The following is a 24,970-nucleotide window of genomic DNA, read 5'->3' on the forward strand; positions in this document are numbered from 1 at the left end:
GTATTTAGAGACAAGTTTCTGAAGTACTCCTGAAATGTGTTTCCCCTTGAATCATTAAACTTAAATGAGTTTAATCAAAACTATTATTTTATAGTAATACTATTATTTTGACAGACAAGGTTCATAATTTTTCCCTTATCAGAATAATTAGACCTGGTATTGTTTAAATATCTCTAAAGGATCATTTATTCTGAGGAAAAAGAACATCAGGGATATTTAGAGTGCTTCTACATTTGGAGCAAGAGAATTAATATGGCTTTGATCATCTCAAGACCCTTTATGTTACAGGTATTAACAGCTTTGCCCAAGACTTTTCTATTGAAATGACATCTTTGGTGTGGGAGCAATTTGTACTACAGCAAATTATGGCCCATTGAAGGAACTATGAATCAAGAGTAGCAAAGAACACATCTTATATGTAGGATTATTCCACATATTCTTAATTATTTTAGAAATAAATATTTCTGAAAACCAAAGTATAAGAAATTAAGTTGTTTTTTAATTTTTATTTGTTATTAGCATATTCATTTTTACAAATTGTGATGTTTCTTTATGCACTTTGCCTGAGCCATCACTTCCCAAACCCCCTTCTTCCCTTCCCCCCATGTCTAGTATACTTAGGTTTGTTCTCTACTTCTGAAAGTTCACCGTATTGCTGTGGTCTTTTCTTTCTTTCCTTCATTCCTTCCTTCTTTCCTTCCTTCCTCTTTCCCTCCCTCATCCCTTCCTCCCTTCCTCCCTTCCTAGCAGCCAGTTATGAGTGAGAACATGCAGTATTACTGTTTGTTTATCTGGCTTATTTCACTTAACATAATTTTCTCCAGACTCATCCATGCAAATTCCGCTGCAAATGGTGGAATTTCATTCTTTTTAATGGCTGTGTAGTATTCCATTGTGTATATATACCACATTTTCTTTATCCAGTCTATCGATGGACACTTAGGTTGGTTGCATTTTTTGGCAATTGTGAATAGAGCTGCACTGAACATGGGAGTGCAGGTGTCCCTTCGACATGATGATTTCCATTCCTTTGGCTATATAACCAATAGTGGGATTGCTGGATCATATGGTAGCTCTATCTGTAGTTGTCTGAGAAGCCTCCATACTGTTTTCTGTAATGGCTTGCTAATGTACAGTCCTACCAACAGTGTAGAATAGTTCCCGTTTCCTCAGATCCTCGCCAGCATTTGTTATCCTCAGTCTTTTTAATAATGGCCAGTCTAACAGGGGTGAGATGATATCTCAATGTGAAAAAAATAAAAGAAATTAAGTTGTGGTGTTATTGATTTTTAATATTTGGTTCTTTTTAGATGGCTTAACAGAATTAATATGCTGACTGCAGGATATGCAGAAAGAGAGAGAATTAAGCAAGAGCAAGGTAAAAGAATACTTTCTTTTTTATATAATTGTGTTATACTTTTTTTCTTGCCATTATTCTATACAGTGAGTTGCTGCTGTCACTTGAGAGAAAATGTGTTTATTTGTGTTTATTTCTCTTCTGGAAACTTTGAATCCAGACCATAGCATCTTATAGGTAAGATTTAGTAAATTAAACAGACAGGGACTGAATTCTCAAATTTTTAGAGCAGCTAATTTGGAGTTCTCTCCTGTTTGTTCACCTCTCCTTCCGTCTAGTTCCTATGGTGAAACAAAATCTTAAAAATGAAAAAGCCTATAATAGCTCCTGTGTATTGACCCAAGTCCAGGTGCTTGGTGGTGAGCTGTTTTTTCTATTTAGCCTTTTCGTAGACAATTAACTGGCCTGGTATATAAAGAGGTCAGATGAATAATCCCTTCTTTCATAAATTATCTTGTTTGGTTATATTCTTAAGCTCAGTTACTGTGTAACTGTGATCTTATGGAATTTGCCTTGATATTGACCTCAGATTTATGAAACAATGTCATGATGCAGAATTGAAATCTTAAGAATAAAAGCTGTGGTCACTATTCAGAGGTAACTTCACACTTCCCAATGGGTGTTTATTGTACATCCCTTGCAAGCATAAATAGTTTTTCGAAATTATTTGAGACATCCTAAAGTTAAAAGAATTCCATGGAATGATACACACACAAACACAAACCTATTTGTGGTTGTGTCTCCAGTGGGCATAGCCAGTGTGTTGATATGGAGATTCAAAAAAACTTTGTTTCCTGTCAGATTTAAAGTAAAACCTTAGCTAAAACTTTTTTAAAACATCCAAAAGCTAAAGTTTTAGAGGTATAAAGAAGATGACCAGATCCCAAAGCCAGTATGTCAGCAAATGTTTAGTCAGAGGTCAGTAAACTTTTTCTGTAAAGAGCCAAATAATATTTTGGGCTTTGCTGGCCACACAGTCACTGTCACAACTATTTAACGCTGCTGTTGTAGTATGAAAGCAGCCATAGACACACAAACGGACATGACTGCATTCCAATAAAGATTTATTTATGAGCACTAAGATTTGGATTTCATATCACTTTTAACACTTCAAACCATAGTTTTCTTTTGATTTTTTTTTCTAGCTATTTAAAATGTAAAAACCATTCTTGGTCCATAGGCCTTATAAAAACAGGCAGAGGGCCACATTTGGCCTGCAGGCTGAAGTTTACCAACACTTGGTTTGGGCCATGGGGTAAGGAAATGGGAATTTGTGGATCAGATCAGTGCAGGGTGAGGAGACAGGGCAGGAAGATCTCAAATAAACAGCAAAACCTGGTTGCTGCCAATGGGAAATTATTTTATTGAGGGCCTCAAAATTACGTGGTTGGAATTATTTAAGAAAAATTAAATAGCTAAATAAAGCAAATGACTATTAATTTTTACACAGTGTGCAAGTGATAAAAAAAATTGCTTAGCAGATGGAAAATTGTTTTTTAAAAAGCCTGAGAAAGATGTGGGGCTAATGAGGAAATGCTTGCTGGAGAAAGTGGTCAGTGAGCCTGGTGGTGGCAAGGAAGAGAATTTTATTCAATTTTAAGTTTCTGTTTAAGGCCCTCAACTAGCAGTATAATTATGTAAGGATGAACTAGACACCCATCCTGCCTGAAATTACATTGCATTCTGGTAGAAAAGGTACTCTTAGTACAATATAGAAAGTGAAATGTAATAAAGTACAAATCAAGTTCCATGGGAATGAGGCCTGAAAGAGTCCTTCCAGGAGGTGAATGGGGAAAGGTTTTATTTTGGCTCTGTTTTCTGAACTGGTTCTTATAGGATGGGAAGAATGTGGAAGTAACTAAACATTCTGGGGAGTGGGAGCAGCATGGATAATTCCACAAATAACGTGGAAGCCATGTCCATCAAACTAGTAAATCTCAGCCAAGACTGTGAAGTGTCAGACCAGTTATTAAGATGCATTTCTTAATGGTTAAAATTTATTCCCCCCTTCATGCCTCATTGAAATTTATAGGCCAAAATTTAAGAGTACTGAAAAAAATGCCAGCCTTCTAAAATTTCTTTAAAAGGCATAAAATAGTGCTTATAGATGTTTTTCTGATTTTTTAGAGATACAAGAATTACAAATGTGGGTATTGTACTGATAGGAAAATGAATCTTTGAAAAAAGTCAATTTGTGTGAATAAGGAAGTTTGGATTTCAGGCTTACCTTTTGTATTTCATCATTTGGCATTACTTTGAAGTAGTGGTCTAGATTTTAGTGAATTTCCTTTGTACTTGGTATTATATAACCAAATATCATTATTAATGAAATAAGTAGTAAGATACATTGCACATGAAGGTTGCAAGAAGTATTTTGTGGATTCATGCTGCCCTAGTCTATCATGTGAGTGTATATTTTAGTGCCTACTGGAGTGTAGTAGAAAATCATTGGCAGAAGCTAATAGGTACAGTTCAAGTCTCTCCTGCTAGTGCAATGCAACCAGGATCTGATATAATTTTCGTTTCCATATAGAGTGTATATTTCTCAGGCATTTTAACATAGGTCAGAAAAATGTTAGACTTCCTACCTTCTGCATGATTGGATTTCATGGTATTCTATAAAGAACACTACTAGATGCACATGTCTAATCCACATTTTCTGGGGTTTTTTTTCCAGTTTCAAGTCAGACATTTGTGACACATTATTTTTAATCACATATTGGTCTTTGTAAAGCTTTAATCACATAAAAATGAATGAAATATGTTGTATTTCTTTGACACTTCTAAATGAAAAAGTCAATTTTTTTCAAATTATCCTTTTGTGTCAACATGAGAAAGTAAAGTGGAAGCTTTTCTTTTCTAGTGATGGCACTGTTTATTCATGATTACTTATAAAATTGTATATCATCACAGGAGACATTAAAAGTATCCATTTATTTTGTGCTATATAGAGAGCTAAGAAAAATAATTAATTTGTTCTTAGAGTATAAATCAGATTAGTTTCAACTTCTAAGCAACCATGTTCCCCTAATCTTCCACACAAACCGAAAAAAGCCTACCTCAATTTTCTGTGTAGCCTCTTCTCTGGCGTTGCTCTTTCAAAGACACACAGCGTAGTGTAAGAAAAGAAATTAATTTGCAAATCAATGTTTCAGCCTTTTGTTAGGCAACCCAAGAAAACTTTAGATTGATGATGCTTTTAAATAAATCAAGAATTACATCAAATAGTAGACTATAATTCTTCTAATTTAGCTGGGAGGAAAATGTAGAAAGAGAACCTCCCAAAATCTGTCAATTGTAGTGATAGCTGTAGAGCCCTTAATAAAATGGTGACCATCTCCTCAGTGTGCTAATAAGGACCACTAAAGGTATTAACTCCTTGAGAAACCAAGGTATCAGTGAAAACATCAAGGAGAAACTCAGCACTGGCCACAGTTCCTGGACATAGTGGGAAGGATAAGGGAGGAGTGTTTTTGGCAAGTCCACTGTGTGTAAGGTGGAAGGATGGGGGCATGCTTAGACTCTTCACCTCCAGCAGAGACTTCCCAGTAGCATTTCAAGCTCTCGCATAACTACCCAATCCAGGCCCCAGTGCTCCAGATTTCACTTTACATTACTGGAACTTGCTACAAGAAAAAAACTAATATCTGAGAGGAAGAACAGCAGGCATTTATCAACTGTGTGATTTGGGTTAGACTGTCCTGGCATGCTACCTACAAATACAACCAAGAAGATAAGGGGTCCTAATGTTTATTGAGTGCTTTCAAGGTATGAGGTACTTGAATATATGTTGCCTTAGTACCCACGAATATAAGTCTGAAAGGCAGTTATCATTAGACCCCTTTTAAAACAGATAACAAAATAGAGTCAGAGAAGTTAAGTAACCGTCACAAGAGCACAGAGATGGTAAGTGGTTTAGCCAAGAATTGAACCTACACCTACCTGAGTATATATTTCATGCTTTTTCACCAGCATTTGCTGGATGCATTTCCAGGAAACTATGTCAATTCACATTTGAGGGAAGGCTTAGTATATTTGCTATCACTGACATGATCCCGTGTAAAAAAACAAATATCAAATTCAGATTAACTAGTTCTTGATTATCTTTTACTGAAAGGTAATACTTAAAGTAGAAATAGAACTTTCAGAGTCCTTGTGTTTCAAGGCCTGAATGTAATGGACAATTTATTTTATTCCTAATCTTCATTGCTGAAGAATTTTCTATTCACAATAGCCAGAGTTATATAGCAGGAGGAGGTAGGGGGATTAAATGATCATCAACACACTTCACTTCAAACTCTCCTGCTGTGTTATACAAGAGTCCCAGAAACTTAATTCTCAGAGGTTTAGGGCATGGTAATTTCTTAGTTCAAACCCCTTCTATTCAGCATATAGTAATTACTCAATAAATGTTAGCTGTGCTTATTAGTCAGCACCACAGGGAAAATATATAAAAATATTACAACATGAGAATTCTTGGGTAGAGAGGGATTCCTCTAAAAATATGTGCCATGATTTTTTCACCTAAATTTGAATACTAGTTAAGACTTGTGATGATTCTTTTGTAATTTAAGTTTTTATAAGAATAAAGAACATTTTGTTTTAATACCTTTTCTATCGCCTGAGATTGATATGGGTAATATTCCTGGGGTTTTTTTCTTGTAAACCACATAAAAAATTAACACAACAGCTATAGGGTGGTTGAGATATTAGTTGAAACAGATTCTGATTATTGGTCTTTTTGCTGCATTTGACTTACTCTAGTAATGTATCTCTCAGAATTTTTTCCCCTCCCTCTTGCCTGAGGTCTGCCAAGTCACTTTGTCTAGCAGCTTACATTTTCTACCCTTTTAAGTAGTTCTGGAAGTTTGGAACTTGCAGCCCACATCAGCAGATTTGCCCTTTTGCATTTGGCAAGAATCAGGGTTTGCCATGTGTTTCCAAGGAGAAGTAGGAATATGGTGTTATAGACATTCATGTCAGCATGACTCTGGAAGCAGCGATTGTTAGATAACCAGTGAATTAAAGCCAGAGAAGAGAATTAAGAACTTTATTTTTGGAGCTGTTTATATCTGTAGAAATCTACGGCAATGTATGTATTACTTTTCTTTGAGTATTCATCTTTAGGATAAAATGATATACCTTTAAGAGGCATCATGTGACGTTATTGATTGAAGCTTCAGAATAATTTTGTCTAGAATCTAAAGCATCCTAAACCTTATTTGGCTTATGCAGCGTCTTTCTCTTAACTCCCTAAAATTACGTCTCTGTGTAATCGCTTGCTTTAAAAAGAAGTTGGAATTAAGTGACTGTACTCTTCCTTCCTCCTCAAAACCCAGCTGAAAATAAAAGTTGGTGGGCCTGGAGTAGGGCAGTGCTGGGGAACATGGCACAGGAACGGAATTTAGATTTTCCTTTTGTTAAATAGTAGTGTATGTTCCTGAAAATATGGCTAGAAGCTTAAATATAATATTGATATATCCATGTGTGTGAATTTTCAGATTACTGGAGTGAGAGTGACAAGGAAGAAGCAGATACTCCATCAACACCAAAACAAGACAGCCCTCCACCCCCCTATGATACATACCCGCGGCCTCCTTCTGTAAGTAACAAGGAATATATTCAACGTGTCACGAGATACTTTGACCTGAAACATCACTTTGTATGTGAAAATATGTGTGTGTGTATGTATGTAAGTATGTATGTGTGTGTATGTGTGTATATATATATATATGTAGTGAATTTCATGTCAAACCTCAGGTTTCTTAGGGGAAAAGAAAATTGGGGGTCTGAAATCAGTAAGGAAAAAATTTTTAAGTATACAAAGAGTATTTAATTGGGAGAAACAGTTACATAGATTCCAGGCAGAATAAGTATCTGACCAGTTTTATTAAGAAAGTATACTGTTTATGTCACTGTAGCCTTTATGAAGAAATTAACAACAAAAAAAGTTTTTGTGGGAAGAGATATATGTATAAACTGAATTTATCTATTTCATACTAATAAAGTTTATTACTATGTCCTTTAGAAGCAACTCATAAAAGTTAATATTATATCTGTATGGAAGATGTTTTGGCATGTAGCTTTTTAGACAGCCATGGGTTCTGATTCAATGTATATGTTTTATATGGTGTTCCAGACTTATTAAACCTGTGTAAATTACTCTATGTATAGACTGTACTTTGATCTTGCAATAGGGTAAACAATTGTCCTGGTTTGCTTGGGACTATCCCACTTTATGCCCATTTCTCATCAGAATTACCAAGGGTGTCTCAGTAGTTTCCCAGTTTAGACAATATTCCATGGTCACATTACCATAAGAATCTGTTCTGCCTATCTTCAGACTGAGTCTTCCACATAGGAAACGGAGGCTGGGTTTAAGATGACAACAACAGCCAACCTAATTCAACTTCAACTTCCATGTTACTTCGGGGGGAAGGGGGTAAATCATGTTTTCCCTCTTTCTCTGAAACATCAGGATCTGAATAATTCCTTTAAAATATTTATAAAACAGGAAGAAAGAGAAGCTGCAGCTTCACCGAATAGCTCTTTAAACATAGCTTGTAAATTTCAAGAAGGAAACTATTCATATTATTATTAACATGTGGCAAGGTAACCAACTGCCCACAGGAGATGCCAAGTAACTTCTCCTCCCTTACCAAGAAGGGTGATATGTACATTCACCGCAGCCAGACTTGTCCTAGCTGCCACCTCAGCCCCATTTGTGATGATCACATTTAACAAATCTGACTCTTGCTGCCAGAAAGGGACCTGGGCCAGTCTGTTAGCCCACGGAGCTAGAGTAAGGCTTGTCACAGTTGAGTTACCTGTGACTATGAGTATTTTACAGCATTCACTTGATGCTAGTCCTTTTTCTTAGTTGCGCTTTGTGCTATAACATATGTTCTGGAGTTCAAATTCCAGGGATAAAAATATTCCATTTTTTGTGTATATTTATGTACACTACAGTGTCTATGATCAAGGTGGATACTAATCCCCAACAAGGTATAATCTCATCCTGCCTATATTTTTAACCCTCTGGAAAGTGTCATAGAATTGACAAGACTATAAAGCAGCTTTTCAGTGGCACCCATAGGAGCAGACATTCACCTGTGTAGAAGAGAAAGGGTTCTGTTTATAGGCACCTTGTTCTCCCACCCAAAAGCCTCTCTCCTTGCTCTCACCCCCAAACTACATAAATTCTAGAAATATGACTCTGTGGATAATGCTTCCTTAGGATTTCAAAATGTGTAAATATTTTAAAACTTTGGAATTTTTTTAGTTGCTAAATATTTCTCACATAAACACACTTTCTTATACTTGCATTGTTGTAAAAGTTTACATTAATATGTCAGATTTTTCATGAGAGCCTGTTTTAGCTGCATTTCATTATATCCATGTCTCTATCTCTTAAAATGTAAGCCGGGGCCTAATCTTGAGACATCTGCAAACTTGCCTACTGTTAACTTGGCTATGTAAGAGTCAATCAACTCAAATATTACCTGATGAAAACCAAATGTGTTCCTTGGCAGTAGAAGTGGTCTGTTATTTCAGTAGAGATTGATCAGAGGCTTTTTTCCACAGATGAGTTGTGCCAGTCCTTATGTAGAAGCAAAACACAGCCGGCTTTCCTCCACAGAGACCTCTCAGTCTCAGTCTTCCCATGAGGAGTTTCGCCAGGAAGTAACTGGGAGCAGTGCAGTGTCCCCTATTCGCAAGACAGCCAGTCAACGCCGCTCCTGGCAGGATTTAATTGAGACACCACTGACAAGTTCGGGCTTACATTATCTTCAGACTCTGCCCCTGGAGGATTCTGTCTTCTCTGACTCCGCGGCCATCTCTCCAGAGCACAGGCGGCAGTCCACCCTTCCAACTCAGAAGTGCCACCTACAGGATCACTATGGGCCGTACCCCTTAGCCGAGAGCGAGAGGATGCAAGTGCTAAATGGAAATGGGGGCAAGCCTCGAAGTTTCACTCTGCCTCGAGATAGTGGGTTCAACCACTGCTGTCTGAATGCGCCAGTTAATGTCTGTGACCCACAGGATGATGTGCAGCCCCCAGAAGTGGAGGAGGAAGAGGAGGAGGAGGAGGAGGAAGGGGAGGCAGCAGGAGAAAACATAGGAGAAAAAAGTAAGTATGTTTATGGAGATTCTTAGCCTGTCTACACAAAGTCCTAACTTTTTCCAACTTCTTATTTGGAGAAAATAGAATTTTGTTTCCCTTTTTTCTTAAAATAATGGTCTTGCTGCATAGGAAGTTAAGTCTCCCTTGTGGTCCTACTTCCAGAACTTCAGTAACTTGGGGGAAAAAATGATGAGTAATGAAGCTTATATCCCAGAACACCTACAGCTGGGGCAAATAATTTTCTTCTCCAACTACCCATTTGCCTTTTAAAGTTAATAGTATTCGTTTATTTTTGTTCCTTCTCTTATCCACATTCTTCTCACTTGCGTGGACCGTTATTTCACAGTGGTTGCCCCCTGAGTTTGGGTTAAGAAACTATAAATACTTCAAGAAGGGTGTTAGCAGAGCCTTGGTTGAATAAGCGACTACATACACCCACCCACACCTACACATATACATATATATCTTCCCTTTTCACTGTTAAGAGTATTTAAAGGAAAAATCCAAAAGACAGTTTTTCCAAGGAGAGATTTTTACATAGCATTTCTGTCAACTCCAAATAGCTGAACTTGTTTCTAGAAACCAATTTGCCAAAAACATTCATCTACTTTCTTGGTACGTGTGTTTATTGCAAAACTCAATTTATATGAATCAACTCTTAAGAAAGACAGTCATTTCAGTAACCCTCTGTCTTGTTGGCATTAAGAATATGTTTACTAGTTATCAAGTTCTTTATCCAACATACCATACTAAGTATCTGTTTATAACTAACGTGATACACCAGTCCATAAACCCAGGCTAATTTAAGGGAAAGGCTATAACTCAGTTATTTTAGTTAAGAAGAAAATCTAGGTTTGTCCATAAGTCCTAAATGTAAAATGCAAATATATATAGATGATAGATAGATAGATAGATAGATAGATAGATAGATAGATAGATAGATAGATTAGAAGAAAAAATAGAGAGAGTATAGAAGTAATAGTATTAAAAAGTTTGCATCTCTTTATTCAAAATGTAGTCTGGGCCAATTACCAATTAGTGCAGAATACTTGAGCCAGTAATGATGAAACTGCAGTTACTGGTTTGGTCCCCCTAGGACATTGGACTTCTCTTTCTGAAGGATACAAACAGAATGTAGCCTTCAGCCCATTTTACAAGTATATGGGACTTTGACTGCAGGATTGCAGGATATATTAGTGTAAGTTCTTCATCATAACTGGAAAAACAACTCAAAGCTTACAGGTTACTTGCCAACACAGGTCAGAAGCCCCATGCCAATGTCAAGCTTAGCTCATTTAATATGATAGTCATTTTGGTGATTATTGACGAAAGAATACAGTGGACCTCCGTTTATGGTACAGATCTTCATTGCATTATTTAATGGGAATTAAATGATATCTTCTACTAACAAAACATAAGAATTGCTTGTAATAAAATTAATATGCTGAGGCACTTACCATGTGAAGTATATTTTAGCCATAATCTCCATGAGAAACATTATAAAAGGTATACTTTTGGTGCAGGAAAGGTAATTACCATCCATTACCTGCCACCCCCTCCTAGTATTCACATCTGTCAAAGATTATGGAAAGGTCTTGTGGAGGAAATTTTTAGGAGCCATGCTAGGTATCTGTAGGAGTTCTGGCAAGCATAATAATACATTTAATATTTTAATGATCATCTAAATTAATATAGTTTTACAAAATTTAACTAAAGATGAGTTAGAAACTTCATTTCTATTGTCATCCAGATGCTGCACAACTGCTGTGACTATGAATTTTGCTTATTATTTTACATACATATTGGGGAAAATACTTTATCTCAGCCATTTTATTTTAAAATATTTATTTTAAGCTATGTTGAAATTAGGCACAGTCCTCTGAAATAGAGAATTCTTTTCAGAAAATATTCCATCATTCCTACAGGTAGAGTCACTGATGCTGTGTTTTTTCAGATACGCTAGGCACTTAACAGTTGTTCCTGGTCATTGAGAAGGGGAGTACTAGAAAGGAGCAAGCATCCTAGGACGTGAAAGGAAGACATACCACTGTGCTTGCCCTTCCTTCAGGTTTCCAGCAGCCCACAGAACATCTCTCTTTGGATGGCTTTCAGTTTTTTTCTTCTAGAGCCTCTTTTTTTTTGTTATGGATTGGATTTATTTTTAGCCATAGTAGATGCATTCCTAAGTCAGTGGGTTTTTTCTTCAGGTTCCAAATGAGTTAAGTGGGTACTTATTTGGCACTTGCCATCTTTTTCTGTGGGCTTTCTCTTTGTAGAATTATTGTGATAAGGCAAAACAGCCTTACTAAGGGTGTTAGTAAATTTGGTATTGCACATTTTGTCTTTACATTTCAATATTATGGGGCAGTTCATACTATTTTAGTCAGATCTGATTCACTGAAGGTGGCCTTGCACTATCTTTCAGACCCCATTTCTTCCTGGATATTTCTCCATAAATCTTGCCACTTGATGTTTCAGTGTACTTCAAACTGTCTCAACAGAGCAGTGCATTTCATGCTTGCCTGGAAGATGCTTCCTATTCAATGGAATGTATGTTTGTCTTTCTAATGATGGTTTTTCTGCACTGCTATTTCTGATATTTAGGAGTATATTAATTGATGAATACTTAATTTGGAAACATCTTTAAAAATCAGTATTTTCAAAGGTATCTTTAAGTTCTAGTGAAGGGGTGTCATGTTCATGGCTTACCCTAGATTGGCCATTAGGAGTGAGTATTCAGGCTACTTATTCAAATGAAGCTGTGTGGTGTTGTGTCAACAGAGCAAAAATTATATACAGGAATGAAGCTGTGGTCATTACATTAGCCTCAGATTTACGTGCACACCCTCCAACACAGAGCACTTACTGTACTGCTGCATGCATCAGCAGGCAACTGTTGCTTATAAAAATTGAAGTCCAAAAGTGGTATGTTACTAATGTCCTCCATGCCAGCATTAGGTTTGACCTACTGAAGTGAATTTGTACTAATCAAGTACAGACTTGTACAGGATATAAGTTTAATGTCTCTAGCTCCAAACATTTTTCTAAGTTTGCTGAAAAATAAAAAATAGGAAGCATCAGGTGAGTGGGCAACAGGAGTAATGGAAGAAAACATGAAAATATAGCTTGTCTTATGCCTGAAGGGTGAAGAATTATGTCATAAGCCAAACCTTTATCATTTATTTTACCTCACCTTATGTAATATGATCTGTATTATATAGTGTTTACAAGCTTACAAAGCAATCTAAGAAGCAAGATGTACCTAAATCCATGCCCTAGATGTTTTCCAATTTCTTATAGTCATGGAAATTGCCCCTGCTTATGAAGTGTAAATTTAGCCTTCCTTAGCACAGACTTCAATCTGTTCTTATGGTTGAACTACCTTTTGTCTTATTTTGAAATTCAATTATTTAACTGAGTCATACTGTGATTTTCTCAGGCTGAATTCATTTTAGTCTGAAATGGATGGTACTAAAAGTACACAGATGAGACCTGTCTTGTTTTCTTGAAAAGTCCACTCGCATATTAATTATCCTGACCTACTTCACTGGCATTTGGGAGAAGATAAGTAATTTCCTATTATCCCAATTAGTAGTTTCAAAGCTTACTGAGGTATGGGCCTTATAACACCTCAGTTAAATTAAATTATAAATTATGTCACCCTATGCAACTTTCAAGAAATATAAATCATAAAAGTATGAGACAAAATATAAAGATATATTTCATTCAGAAATCATCGTCATAACACTAAAAGATGTTTTGGTTAATGCAAATTGAAGTCTACTCAGAATATATCTCTTTCCTTTGCTTTACTAGACAATTCAGATGACGTTTTCGAAAGCTTTATCCCTTAATCCTGCTGATATCCCCTTTGACAGTTATAGGGGTTACTCTTTCCTAGCCACACATTCTTGCTGCCTTCATTTACTCAATGCAGTTATAATGTTCTCCTTTTTATTGTCTTGGAGATTATCTACCAGTATTTATATACACATTTATCTTGGTCTTAGAAATCTGAAGCAAAAGCTGGGCCTTTTGGGAGAGAAGGGAGGATAAAATCTATTACCTTGTAGCTAACACATTACATTATCTGGCTGAGATATTATTGATGCTTTCAAAATGAGATCTGCTGAGAAATATATTTTAAAGTTATTGTTTTTAAATCTAACATCCTTTGCACACCATTAATAACTTAAAAGCTGCATGGAATATGCAGCTCAGTAGCCTAATATCTTAAATTATCTAGACAGAGAGGCTAGATAATGACCACCAATACAGTGCAGAAGAAGATATATTAATCTTCTTCAAGCATTTTAAGGATCCTGGAGTAATTTCCTGAAGATTTTTGAAAAGAAATGAATTTTATTTTTAAGAATATTTAGGTAGGAAATATCTGAGCAAGGGGAAGATATTCTCAGACTATGAAATTGTGTTGAAGGAAGAAAAGGAACAAGTTGAAAATAAAAATGTTGGAGCACTTTTCACTTTTTTATTGCCAAGATAAATTATGAACATACAAAGAATTTGGAAAAGCATAATCAATAACATCTGAAATTATAGTTCAGGTCTAAAGGGAGTAGATGGAAAAGGATATAAGCAATGCATATAAAAGGATGTGACAAAGTCAGAAAAAGAATAGCAGAGAACCTTGAAAATGTCACTTTCGTGAAGTTTAGGGCACCAACCTTGCCTGGTTATGTAACAAGTACATATAAAGAACAGAAAAGTCTAGAAAGTAGTAAACAAATGTTCTCTTAATATCATATTGTCTGATTTTGAAGAAATACTGATAGGGAGACATAAAACACTAATTCTGATATTGGTAATGGGTTGGATTTTTAATCACATGTCCCTTTTTTTTTTTTTTTTTTTTTTTCTTGAAATAATGAGAGAAGTTATTAACTTACAGAAAGTTCAGAGATAGTGTTGTTCTGGAGTGAATTTTGTGGCTGTCTAAAGTCAGGACTCTCAGTTAACTTTTCTGTAATGCCAACAGCTCCAAGCATCACTTTTCATATGACAGCATCATAAAAGCCAAAGACCAAGCCCTATCTTTAGTCCTTTTTTTTTATAGGATCAAGGGAAACTTTCCCTGGATCCCTCTAGCAGACTAATCCCCAGATTTCATTAGCCAAGGTTGTATCACATGCCCATGGCAAGGGAAGTGGAATGATTATGAATAGTTTAGACTAACCTTGATTTGTTTTTAAGGTCTTGAAGAAATGTACCAAACTGCTTGTCATTACTTCCTGCATATTACTGTGTGTATTATGTCTTCAAATATATTTGTTCAAGCAGTGTTTCACTCTTTTAATATGTGCATGCAAACACATACCCCAGATCACATCACCTCATTTAAAAGTCTTAGGACTATTGAAATTTTAGGTATATAAGAGAGGGGATAAATGTTATCTAAACCTGAAAATATAGCAAGTTTGATATAATTATTGTTGCCTTGTGAAATGAATAAGCATTTTTTTTCCTATAAACAATAAGTGTTCCTAGCTTAGAGTATAGTCTCTGGAGACATTCCTCAGTTCAAATCCTTGCTTTGTCAGTCTGCCACTTACAAGTGGTATGATTGATCAAGTTATTTAACACCTCTAGACCTCAATGCCTTCACTGTCAAATCACATGGTAATAGTACCTATGTTGTGTGAGGATTAAATATGGTGATATCAGAAAGCACTTAGTATCTGTATTTGACACATTGTCCATAAATGTTATATAACTGTATGTAAATTTTATGAAGATTTGAGTTTAGGCAAAGAGAGCAATTACAATACTTAAATAGTAATGTAGGCCTGGCAAACCTCACTAAATAATGTTTACTGGGCTATATGACCTATCTTTGTTCATTTCCAGCCATTGAGTTGAACCATATGAATTGCTATTTCTGTAGGTCGAAACAATGAAATATCAGCGATTTTCTACATTTCAACCTAACATATTAGCTGTGTACTAGGAGCTCAAATAGAAATGTCCCTCATTTCACATTCTTATCATTCACTGCTCCTTTTCTTTTTGATTTTGGACATTTGGGAACTCAAAAGAAACCTCATATTTCAAATAGCAATAACCTCATATATTACCGAAATATTTATTTATAGATCTTGCCGTTCGGGTCCCACTTCAAATATTTTCCCCTCAGAGAGTCCTTTCCTGACAACCCAGTCAGACCTAGATGCCCCACTACCATTCATCTTCTGGTATGGTTACCCTGTTTTATATTCTTCCCAGCTTTATCACTGTGAGTATAATATTAAATATTGCCCACTGATTTGCTTTCCATCTCTCCCCACCAGAATATAAGCTTCTGAAGAGCAGGGATTTTATTTCTGTCTTGTACACCAGTGCCTAAAGCAGTATATGGCCCATAGTGGTCCACACACCAATGCATGAATGAATGAGCGAACAAACAAACAAATGAGTGAATGAGTAATAGCTAACCCTTTTTTTTTACTAACTTCTTTTCCATTTTGTTATATAATAATTCTAAAGTTATTGTTTTATCCAGTGTGTGATATAAAACAGGAATCAAAACACTGCAAAATTCTTCATTTTAGGTATTTTGTAAAAGGAAAGCCAGGGCTCCATGTGTTCAGAATACCCTCTTCACTGGAGACCACAAAGCTGGGATGCTAATAACTAGAATTACTGCTCTTTGCATTATGGTTCTTTTATAGACACATTCTCTATGGTTAAAACCATTCTCCTGTTTTGCTCCCATTTCAAAGATGAAGATCACACAAATATGACATGTGAAATGACTTCACTGTCATAAACTAGTTAGAAACAAGATCTTCCAGCACCCCTAGGCAGTTGTTCTTCCTACCAAAATCCACTGCCTGTGGAAGTAAGAATGGCTCAGATTGCTACCAGTGCTTGGTTCACAGCCCTGGGTCTCCTTTGGAAGTCATCCATAAACTAGCTTCATCTTAATTTGCTTGTAAAAGGTGTTGAAATCGCAAATTGTACTTTAGCAAATAATCAGTAGCCCTGCATCAGCCAGGAAAATAATCTCAGAAGTGTTAATAAGTAATGAAGCCAGATTTAAATGGCAAGAAAATGAAATCTAGATTCTACAGTCACACCAGCGGAATATGTGGTCAGATAAGAATTAAAGCTCACATAAAAGGATGACAACCCTCACTGACATAGGTAAGACATATTATGATTTACATTTTTTTAACCAAGAAAGATGGTCAGATTTAACCACGCTGTTACCTATTACTATTCACACACCAAAAAGCAAACTACTTTGCTTCAATTCAGTAATAGCGTGTTGTTAGTTTCTCAGTAGAGTACTTTATAGCTTATTCTACAAGAACCTATCCTAAATTCAGTCCCCTTATACCTTGTTCACCCTTGCCAGAGAAAACAGAAGGTCACAAATGCCTCATTTTTTGTCCCTCAGCATACGGAATCTGCCTCCCGTGGTTACCAACTACTGGAAGATGATAGTTTAAGACATGATGACATTGAACCATAAAACATACCTTGGGTGTTTTTAAATTTCTCCACCTGTTTTTCATTTGTTTAATTCAAAGGTACTAACATGCTCATTGCAAAATAAATAACTAATACAGTGATGAAAGTTCAGAGCAACCCTCTCTCCTGCTTACTCTTTAGAAGTAACTATTGTCAAGGGTTAAGGTTTTAAAAATTCTGGTATGAATTTATTTTCCTCATATATCTTTTTCCTGTAACTCAGCATGCATACGGAGGTGAAGCATGGTTTTGCTGAGTGTGAGTTAGAATTTTTTCTCTGAAGCTTTTTGATCTGGCATTAGTTTATAATATAAGCAACAGTCTTGTGAGATAACTTACATACTACCTCAGAACCCAGCCCCAAACCAGAGTTTATTACTCTACAAAATGCAGCAGTTGACCTTTTCAAAAATGATGAAAGGAGAAATGTGAGAAGAAAACAACGGCAATGGCTGTATATGCATGCTTACACACACCCCCACATACACACCGAGACTCATATATCAGAAGCTCTCTTGTCTACTTGCCTAATGCCTTGGTGCCTTATGAATTTTGCCCAGCCTTTCTTATGGAGATTTCCTAGAACCGTCAGCTTATCCCAAAGCTCTGTGATGAAAACAGCTAAGCCATAGCCAGTTAGCTAAAAACAACGGTAATAAGTCTAGCCTTCAAAAGCCAGAAAACAGAACTCAGTCATGGCCTTCAGAATCACTGAGTCTGGTGATCAGTTTGCCTATGGCTTTTGGCTTCAAGTTATAAAACACTAAGCCATCTACTAAACCGTCTCCCTCACTCATTTTTTCCAGTGTTCTCACTAGTTCCATTCTTCTGGCCACTCAGACTTCCTTATGTTTAGCCATAGGTGCATCTTGGCCTAATATTTGGTCTTAATAGCTTAGTCTATTGTACTCTGAAATTTTTCCTTTAATGAGAGAATACTCATACTAATATATCTATCATTCAATAAGAAAAAATGCCCATTATTATATTCTTAAGAGCAAAATTGGCATTTGGTCATGAAAAATATTTTAATATTTAAACCTTGTACTTGAGAACTTCTAGAAGGTTCTTGTCTCAGGAACGTAATATGACAATTTCTTGTATATTTGTTTTTATTACAAATACAAAGTATGCCAATAAAATCAACTTTCTGGGTTATTTCACAGAAGATTTAGAATACTTGAAAATAAGAGTTATAGTTATCAGACTCATTGATTCATTTCAGAGCTACAAATTCTTTAACATTCTTAATTACAGATTCTGTAACATTTCAATATCTAGATTTAGCCTTCTAAAATGTAAACTATTGTACTTTTGGTTTGCTGTATCAATATATAATTCAATTAGCTCTAAGCATGTATTCATTCATTCAACAGGCATTTATTATTTATTTACTACATGCCAGGTACTTTGTTAAGAGTATACCTAGCTCTTCCATAAGTCTACTTAAAACAGAAATTTGTGGATTATCTTTGAGGAATAAGACATATCTTTCTTTCTGATAACATGAAACAGAGTAAGTAATTCAAAATATGCAGCATCTTTATTACCTTGTGCCAATAATTTTCCCCAGTAAAAATTTATAATTTCATAAAAATGATTCTTTGAGAAATTGTACAAGATCTTCTATTTTCATTTTAAAGTACTTATCATCCCTTATGCAAAATTTATAAGACTTGTTAGAATCAGACAAGATCACTTTAAGAGTTATTTCTGATTCAGCTCATTCCTTGAACATCATGGTTGGGGAATATGCATTCTGGTTACTCAGCTATATGGATTAACACTAATGAAATAAATATCGTATTATACTGGCCATAGATTAATGTTTCTTTAATGATTGAGAAAGTGCTTCCTAATTTTATATACAACAATTATGGAATTTGATTATCAGAAAAACCTATTAGTATAGGGAATATTAGCAGAGTGCCAACTGTGGAAAAGTATACTATATTTGAATGTCTATCTTTAGGGAAATATGAACCTTAATTAGCATTTTAAAATCCCTGATCTTCCATAGTTTTGAATCTGATATTTTTACTGTGCTATTTCTCTTTTGATAAATCATCTGTACAATGTACTGACTTATAATACCTAAGATCTACTCATTTAAGACTTACAGATTTTTTCATCCATGATTTTATTGGGTTTTTTTGCTATAATTTATTTCCTAAGTTTTTGCTGTTGCCCCACCACCACTCCATGGTCTAACTTAGAGTCTATTCTGTAACTTATAAAATGGACATACACCTTATGATCCTTGGTGACAGAAAATAGCCCATAACTTTGTCACTGAACTAAAATTATACTCCTTTCTTTCCCCAGCATCTCTGCTTTTTCCTCCCTGCCAACACGCAAGGGTTTGCATGCCTTTTCTAAAAAGTACAAAAAGGAAGGACAGCTTGAGATGAATGTGGCTTTAGTACAATCCTTCATCAAATTCTGGCAATAAGCCCCACCCCTCACTTTGTACTCTATTGTCCTTTTTACCCTCTATGTAGTTGCTGTGCAGTGTTCTCTTATTTAGCATCTTGGGTTCTAAGACTCATGATGGGCTTTTATTAACTTAATTAGAAGGATTGTGCTTTAGCACTAGAGGTAGGAAAGATGTTTACGATTCCAAAAATAATCCTATACAAATGCAGAATATCTTTGCTGATCAATTAAGTGAAAAGTTAGCCTTAACTTTGAATACTGTTTTAAATTTGTAGCATCTTTTTTTTTTTTTTTCCTTTTTTGTCTTTTTTCGTGTCCGGCAACGGATCGCAACCCTCAGTGTCGCGCCCATACCGGACCGGGACTGGCAACAGGATCGCAAACCTCGGTGCTGCGCCCACACCTCGCTCAGCCAGTGAGCGGGAACCGGTCTGTATGTGGGATCCGAACCCTCGGGCGGGAGCGCCGCCACGCTTCCCAAGCGGCGCACCATCCAGTGCGCCACCGGGCCGGCCCATTGTAGCATCTTTTTAATGTCACTGAGAATTGTGTCTCTCTTGTAAAATACTACAGAACTCATTTAGAAGTGCTTTATATTAAGGTAAAGGGTTCATTTAACAAATAATTTTTTTTACCAAGGTGAGCATATAACATGTGTCATGCTGTATATATATATGTATAATAGCCCTCTCACCATAGAACTTAGTTTTAAAGCACTTATCTTCACCCTCCCACCCAAAGCAGAAACACTGTTTATGTATTTGAAAAATTGTTATTGAGCCTCAGCTTGAATATTTTAGGGACTCAGAGCTCCTGTGCCTAAAAGCAGGGCATTCCATGTTGGATAGCCCTACTTAGAAATTTCTTACTTGTGTTGAATACAAAAGAAGACTTCTGGTAAATTTTCTACTCATTGTGTATCTTAAAATTGCAAATTAGAAAAATACAGAGAAATTATTTGAAAGGCTGTCATGTGGAAGGGGGCATAAGATAATCTTTGAAGTTCCAGAAGACATAATAGGAAAAGGATACAGGGAGGCTGATTTTAGGCTGATATTAGGAAAAACATTCCACTTATTGCATTTTCCCATAAATGGAACAACTGGTCTTCTGATTTTACCGAACGTGCTCCTCATTTCTCAGAGTGTTTAAGAAGAGGCTGAATAACCAGCTACCAGTCAAGGATTCATGAGCTAGCTGGAAAGTTATACCTGATGGCTTCTTCCAACTCTCAGATTTTATTGTTTTTTTGTTTTTGTTTTTTTCACTTTACTTCTCAAAATACATTGTAGTTGATTTTCATGCCCCTTTACCTGTTCCTCTCCAACCCCTCCCCTCTCCCCACATATCGTATCTGTTCACTTGACTTAAATAGTTCAAGAAATTTTTGTAGTAATTCTGTCTTCTTCCCCCTGCCCCCACACACTTTATTTGCTTGTGTGTTTATTTATTTATTTACTTTTAGCTCCCACAAATAAGTAAGAACATGTGGTGTTTCTCTTTCTGTGCCTGACTTTTTTCACTTAATATAATTTTCTCTAAGTCCATCCACGTTGTTGCAAATGGTAATATTTTGTTCTGTTTTATAGCAGAGTAGTATTCCATTGTATAGATGTGCCACAGTTTCCCTATCCACTCATCAGATGATGGATACTTGGGATGGTTTCAGATCTTGGCTATTGTACATAGGGCTGCAATAAACACTGGAGTACAGGTATCCTTTCGGCATGATGATTTCCATTCCTCTGGGTATATTCCCAGCAGTGGAATCACTGGGACATATGGTAGATCTATCTGTAATTGTTTGAGGAACCTCCATATCATTTTCCATAAAGGCTGCACCATTTTGCAGTCCCGCCAACAGTGTATGAGAGTTCCTTTTTCTCTGCAACCTCACCAGCATTTATCATTCTGTCTTTTGGATATTAGCCATCCTAACTGGAGTAAGATGGTATCTCACTGTAGTTTTGATTTGCATTTCCCAGATGCTAAGTGATGTTGGGCATTTTTTCATGTGTCTGATGGTCATTCATATATCTTCCTTTGAGAAATGCCTATTCAGCTCCTCTGCCCAGTTTTTAATTGGGTTGTTTGTTTTTTTGCTGTAAAGTTGTTTGAGTTCCTTGTATATTCTGGATATTAATCCTTTGTCAGATGTATATTTTGCAAATATTTTCTCCCACTCTGTTGGTTGTTTTTTTACTCTGTTGATTGTTTCTTTGGCTGTGCAGAAGCTTTTTAGTTTTATATAATCCCATTTGTTTATTTTACCTTTAGTTGCCTGTGCTTTTAGGGTCCTATTCGTGAATTCTGTACCCGCTCCTACTTCCTGGAGTGCTTCCCCTATGTTTTCTTTAAGGATTTTTATTGTTTCAGGATGTATATTTAATTCTTTAATCCATTTTGAGTTGATTTTGGTGTATGGTGAAAGGTACGGGTCTAGTTTCATTCTCCTACATATGAGTATCCAGTTTCCCAGCACCACTTGTTGAAAAGGCAGTCTCTCCCCAGTGTGTAGACTTGCTGCCTTTGATAAAGATCAGATGGCTGTAAGTGTATGGATAGATTTCTGGATTCTCTATTCTATTCCATTGATCTGTGTGTCTGTTTTTATGCCAGTACCATGCTGTTTTGGTTATTATAACTTTGTAATATAGTTTAAAGTCTGGTAGTGTTCTGCCTCCAGCTTTATTTATTTATTTATTTATTTATTTGCCCAGGATTGCTTTCGCTATGTGGTCTTTTGTTATTCCATATAAATGTCTGGATAGCTTTTTCATCTCAAAGAAAAATGTCATTGGAGTTTTGATGGGGATTGCATTGAATCTGTAATTCACTTCGGGTAATATGGAATTTTCACAATGTTAATTCTTCCAATCCAAGAGCAAAGGATATCTTTCCATCTTCTTGTGTCCTCTTTAATTTCTCTTAACAGTGGTTTGTAGTTCTCTTCATAGAGATTTTTCACATTGTTGGTCAGCTCTGTTCCTAAGTATTTTATTTTTTTGGTGGCTATTGTAAGTGGGCTGGCTTTCTTGATTTCTTTTTCTGCATGTTCACTGTTGGAGAATAGAAATGCTGCTGATTTTTGTGTGTTGATTTTGTATCCTGCAACTTTGCTGAAATCATTTATCAACTCTAGGAGTTTTTTTATAGAAGCTTTAGGCTGTTCAATATATAGGATCATATCATCCACAAAAAGGGACAGCTTGACTTCATCCTTTCCAATCTGGATGCCTTTTATTTCCTTCTCTTCTCTGATTGCTCGTGCTAGTACTTCTGACACTATGTTGAATGGGAGTGGTGAGAGTGGGCATCCTTGTCTAGTTCCTGTTTTTCAGGGAAAAGCTGTTCCCTGTTCAGGATGGCAGTGGGCTTATCATATATGGCTTTAATTATGTTGAGATACTTTCCATCTATGCCTAACTTGTAGAGAGTCTTTATCATGAAATGATGTTGTATTTTGTCAAATGCTTTTTCAGCATCAGTAGAGATGATCATGTGATTTTTGTCTTTGCTCTTATTAACGTGGTGTATCACATTTATTGATTTGTGTATGTTGAACCAACCTTGCATCCCTGGGATGAATCCCACTTGATCATGGTGTATAATTTTCTGTATGTTTTGCTTTATTCTGTTAGCTAGTATTTTATTGAAGATTTTTGCATCAATATTCATCAAGGATATTGGCCTGTAGTTTTCTATTTTTGATGCATCTTTGGTTTTGGTATCAGGGTGATGTTTGCCTCATAGAATGAGTTTGGGAGAATGGCCTCTCTATCAATCTTTTGGAACAGTTTGTAGAGAATTGGTATCAGTTCCTCTTTGAGGATTTGGAAGAACTCTGCAGTGAACCCATCCAGTCTTGGGCTTTCTTTGTTGGGAGCCTTCTGATAACAGCTTCAATCATTTTTATTGTTATTGTCTGTTCAGATATTCTATATCTTCTTGGCTCAGTTTTGGTAATTTGTATGCATCCAGAAATTTATCCATTTCCTCCAGATTTTCAAGTTTATTAGCATATAAATGTTTATAGTAGTCTCTAATGATTCCTTGTATTTCTGAGGTGTCATTTATAATATCACCTTTTTCATTTCTAATTTTTGTTATTTGGGTCTTCTCTCTTCTTTTCTTAATCTTGTTAAAGGTTCGTTGATTTTATTTATGTTTTCAAAAAAACAACTCTTTGTTTTCATTGATCTTTTGTATTGTTTTTCGTGTTTCTATTTCATTTAGTTCTGCTCTGATCTTAATTATTTCTTTCTGTCTACTAACTTTAGGTTTGGCTTGTTCTTGTTTTTCTAGATTTTTAAGGTTAAGTGTTAGGTTATTTATCTGCCATCTTTCCATTCTTCTGAAGTAAGTGTTTAATGCAATAAATTTCCCCCTTAACACTGCTTTTGCAGTATCCCAAAAGTTTTGGTATGATGTGTCATTATTTTCAAGAATTTTTTTGATTTCCTATTTAATTTCTTCTTGGACTCACATGTCATTAAGTAGAATGTTGCTTAATTCCCATGTGTTTGTATGGTTTTCAGAGTTTTGTTTATTATTAATTTCAAATTTTAATCTATTGTGATTGGAAAAAATACATGGAATAATTCCATTTTTTTGAATTTGTTAAGACTTGCTTTGTGACCTAACATGTAGTCTATCCTGGAGAATGTTCCATGTGCTGATGAGAAGAATGAATATTCTGAGGTTGTTGGATGGAAGGTTTTGCAGATATCTGCCAAGTCCAATTGGTCTGGAGTAAGATTTTATTGTCTTCTTCAGTATAGTGGCATCAACATTTGCTCTCACCATAGTGCCCCGCACACTATATATGTCCAAAATTATACAATGGAATTGTGTTGTCAAACATAATTTGTGTTGCCTAGTCTTGAGTGGAAAGCATCTAGTCACCTTAACTTTATGCCTATGATATGAGTTCTAGATAACTCACCACTCCGTCTACCCTCATCTAGATGCCTTGTTTCTTTTTAGTGTCCCCATGCTAAGTGTATTGGAACTATCACAGCGATCTAGACACTATACATTTGTTAACATGATTACATTAGTTTTAACCTGCTCACTGTTGGGTGATATAAAGCTTTAATGTTACCAAGCTGTAAATAGCATTCCACACTTATTTACTTTATCTGTTAACCTAAATGCAACTATTTATATTTATTTCTGTTAAATTTTTAACTTCTCAGGTTTCACACAGAAGTATTGAACTCTTTTACTAAGTTTGAAATCTCAGTTTATTGTCTGTGATATTAATTATCCCTCTTATCACTAAATAATCCTCCAGTGTTCTAAGAATTCTTTCTTGGTTTTTAACTGATTCATTGATTAAGGAAAACTCGTTTTAAAAAATAATTTTTTTAAAAAAGGACCAAAGACAGAGCCTTACAACATTCATTTTGAAACTTTCTATATTAATTTCATTCAGTCATTCAAAGTCCTTAGCTGGATCTGCCTAATAGTAATATTATTCAGTCCATATTATAGTTTCTTTATTCATAAGGATATCATGCAAAATTTTATCTTACGCAAGACACACTGCCTGTGGCTTT

The 24,970-nt window shown here is 35.7% G+C and overlaps 1 protein-coding gene across 1 annotated transcript in view; it reads left to right on the forward strand.

The window, feature by feature from the left end:
• Positions 1-24,970, forward strand: part of CNKSR2 (connector enhancer of kinase suppressor of Ras 2) — a 155,077-nt gene that overhangs the window by 99,446 nt on the left and 30,661 nt on the right. Inside the window, exons 14-16 of the mRNA XM_008588624.1 lie at positions 1,311-1,378; positions 6,859-6,959; positions 8,942-9,488. Of these exons, the coding sequence (XP_008586846.1) occupies positions 1,311-1,378; positions 6,859-6,959; positions 8,942-9,488 (716 nt within the window). The remainder of the gene's footprint in view (positions 1-1,310; positions 1,379-6,858; positions 6,960-8,941; positions 9,489-24,970) is intronic.

Source organism: Galeopterus variegatus, unplaced genomic scaffold (assembly GCF_000696425.1).
Source record: "Galeopterus variegatus unplaced genomic scaffold, G_variegatus-3.0.2 Scaffold4928, whole genome shotgun sequence".
NCBI classification, from domain to species: Eukaryota; Metazoa; Chordata; class Mammalia; order Dermoptera; family Cynocephalidae; genus Galeopterus; species Galeopterus variegatus.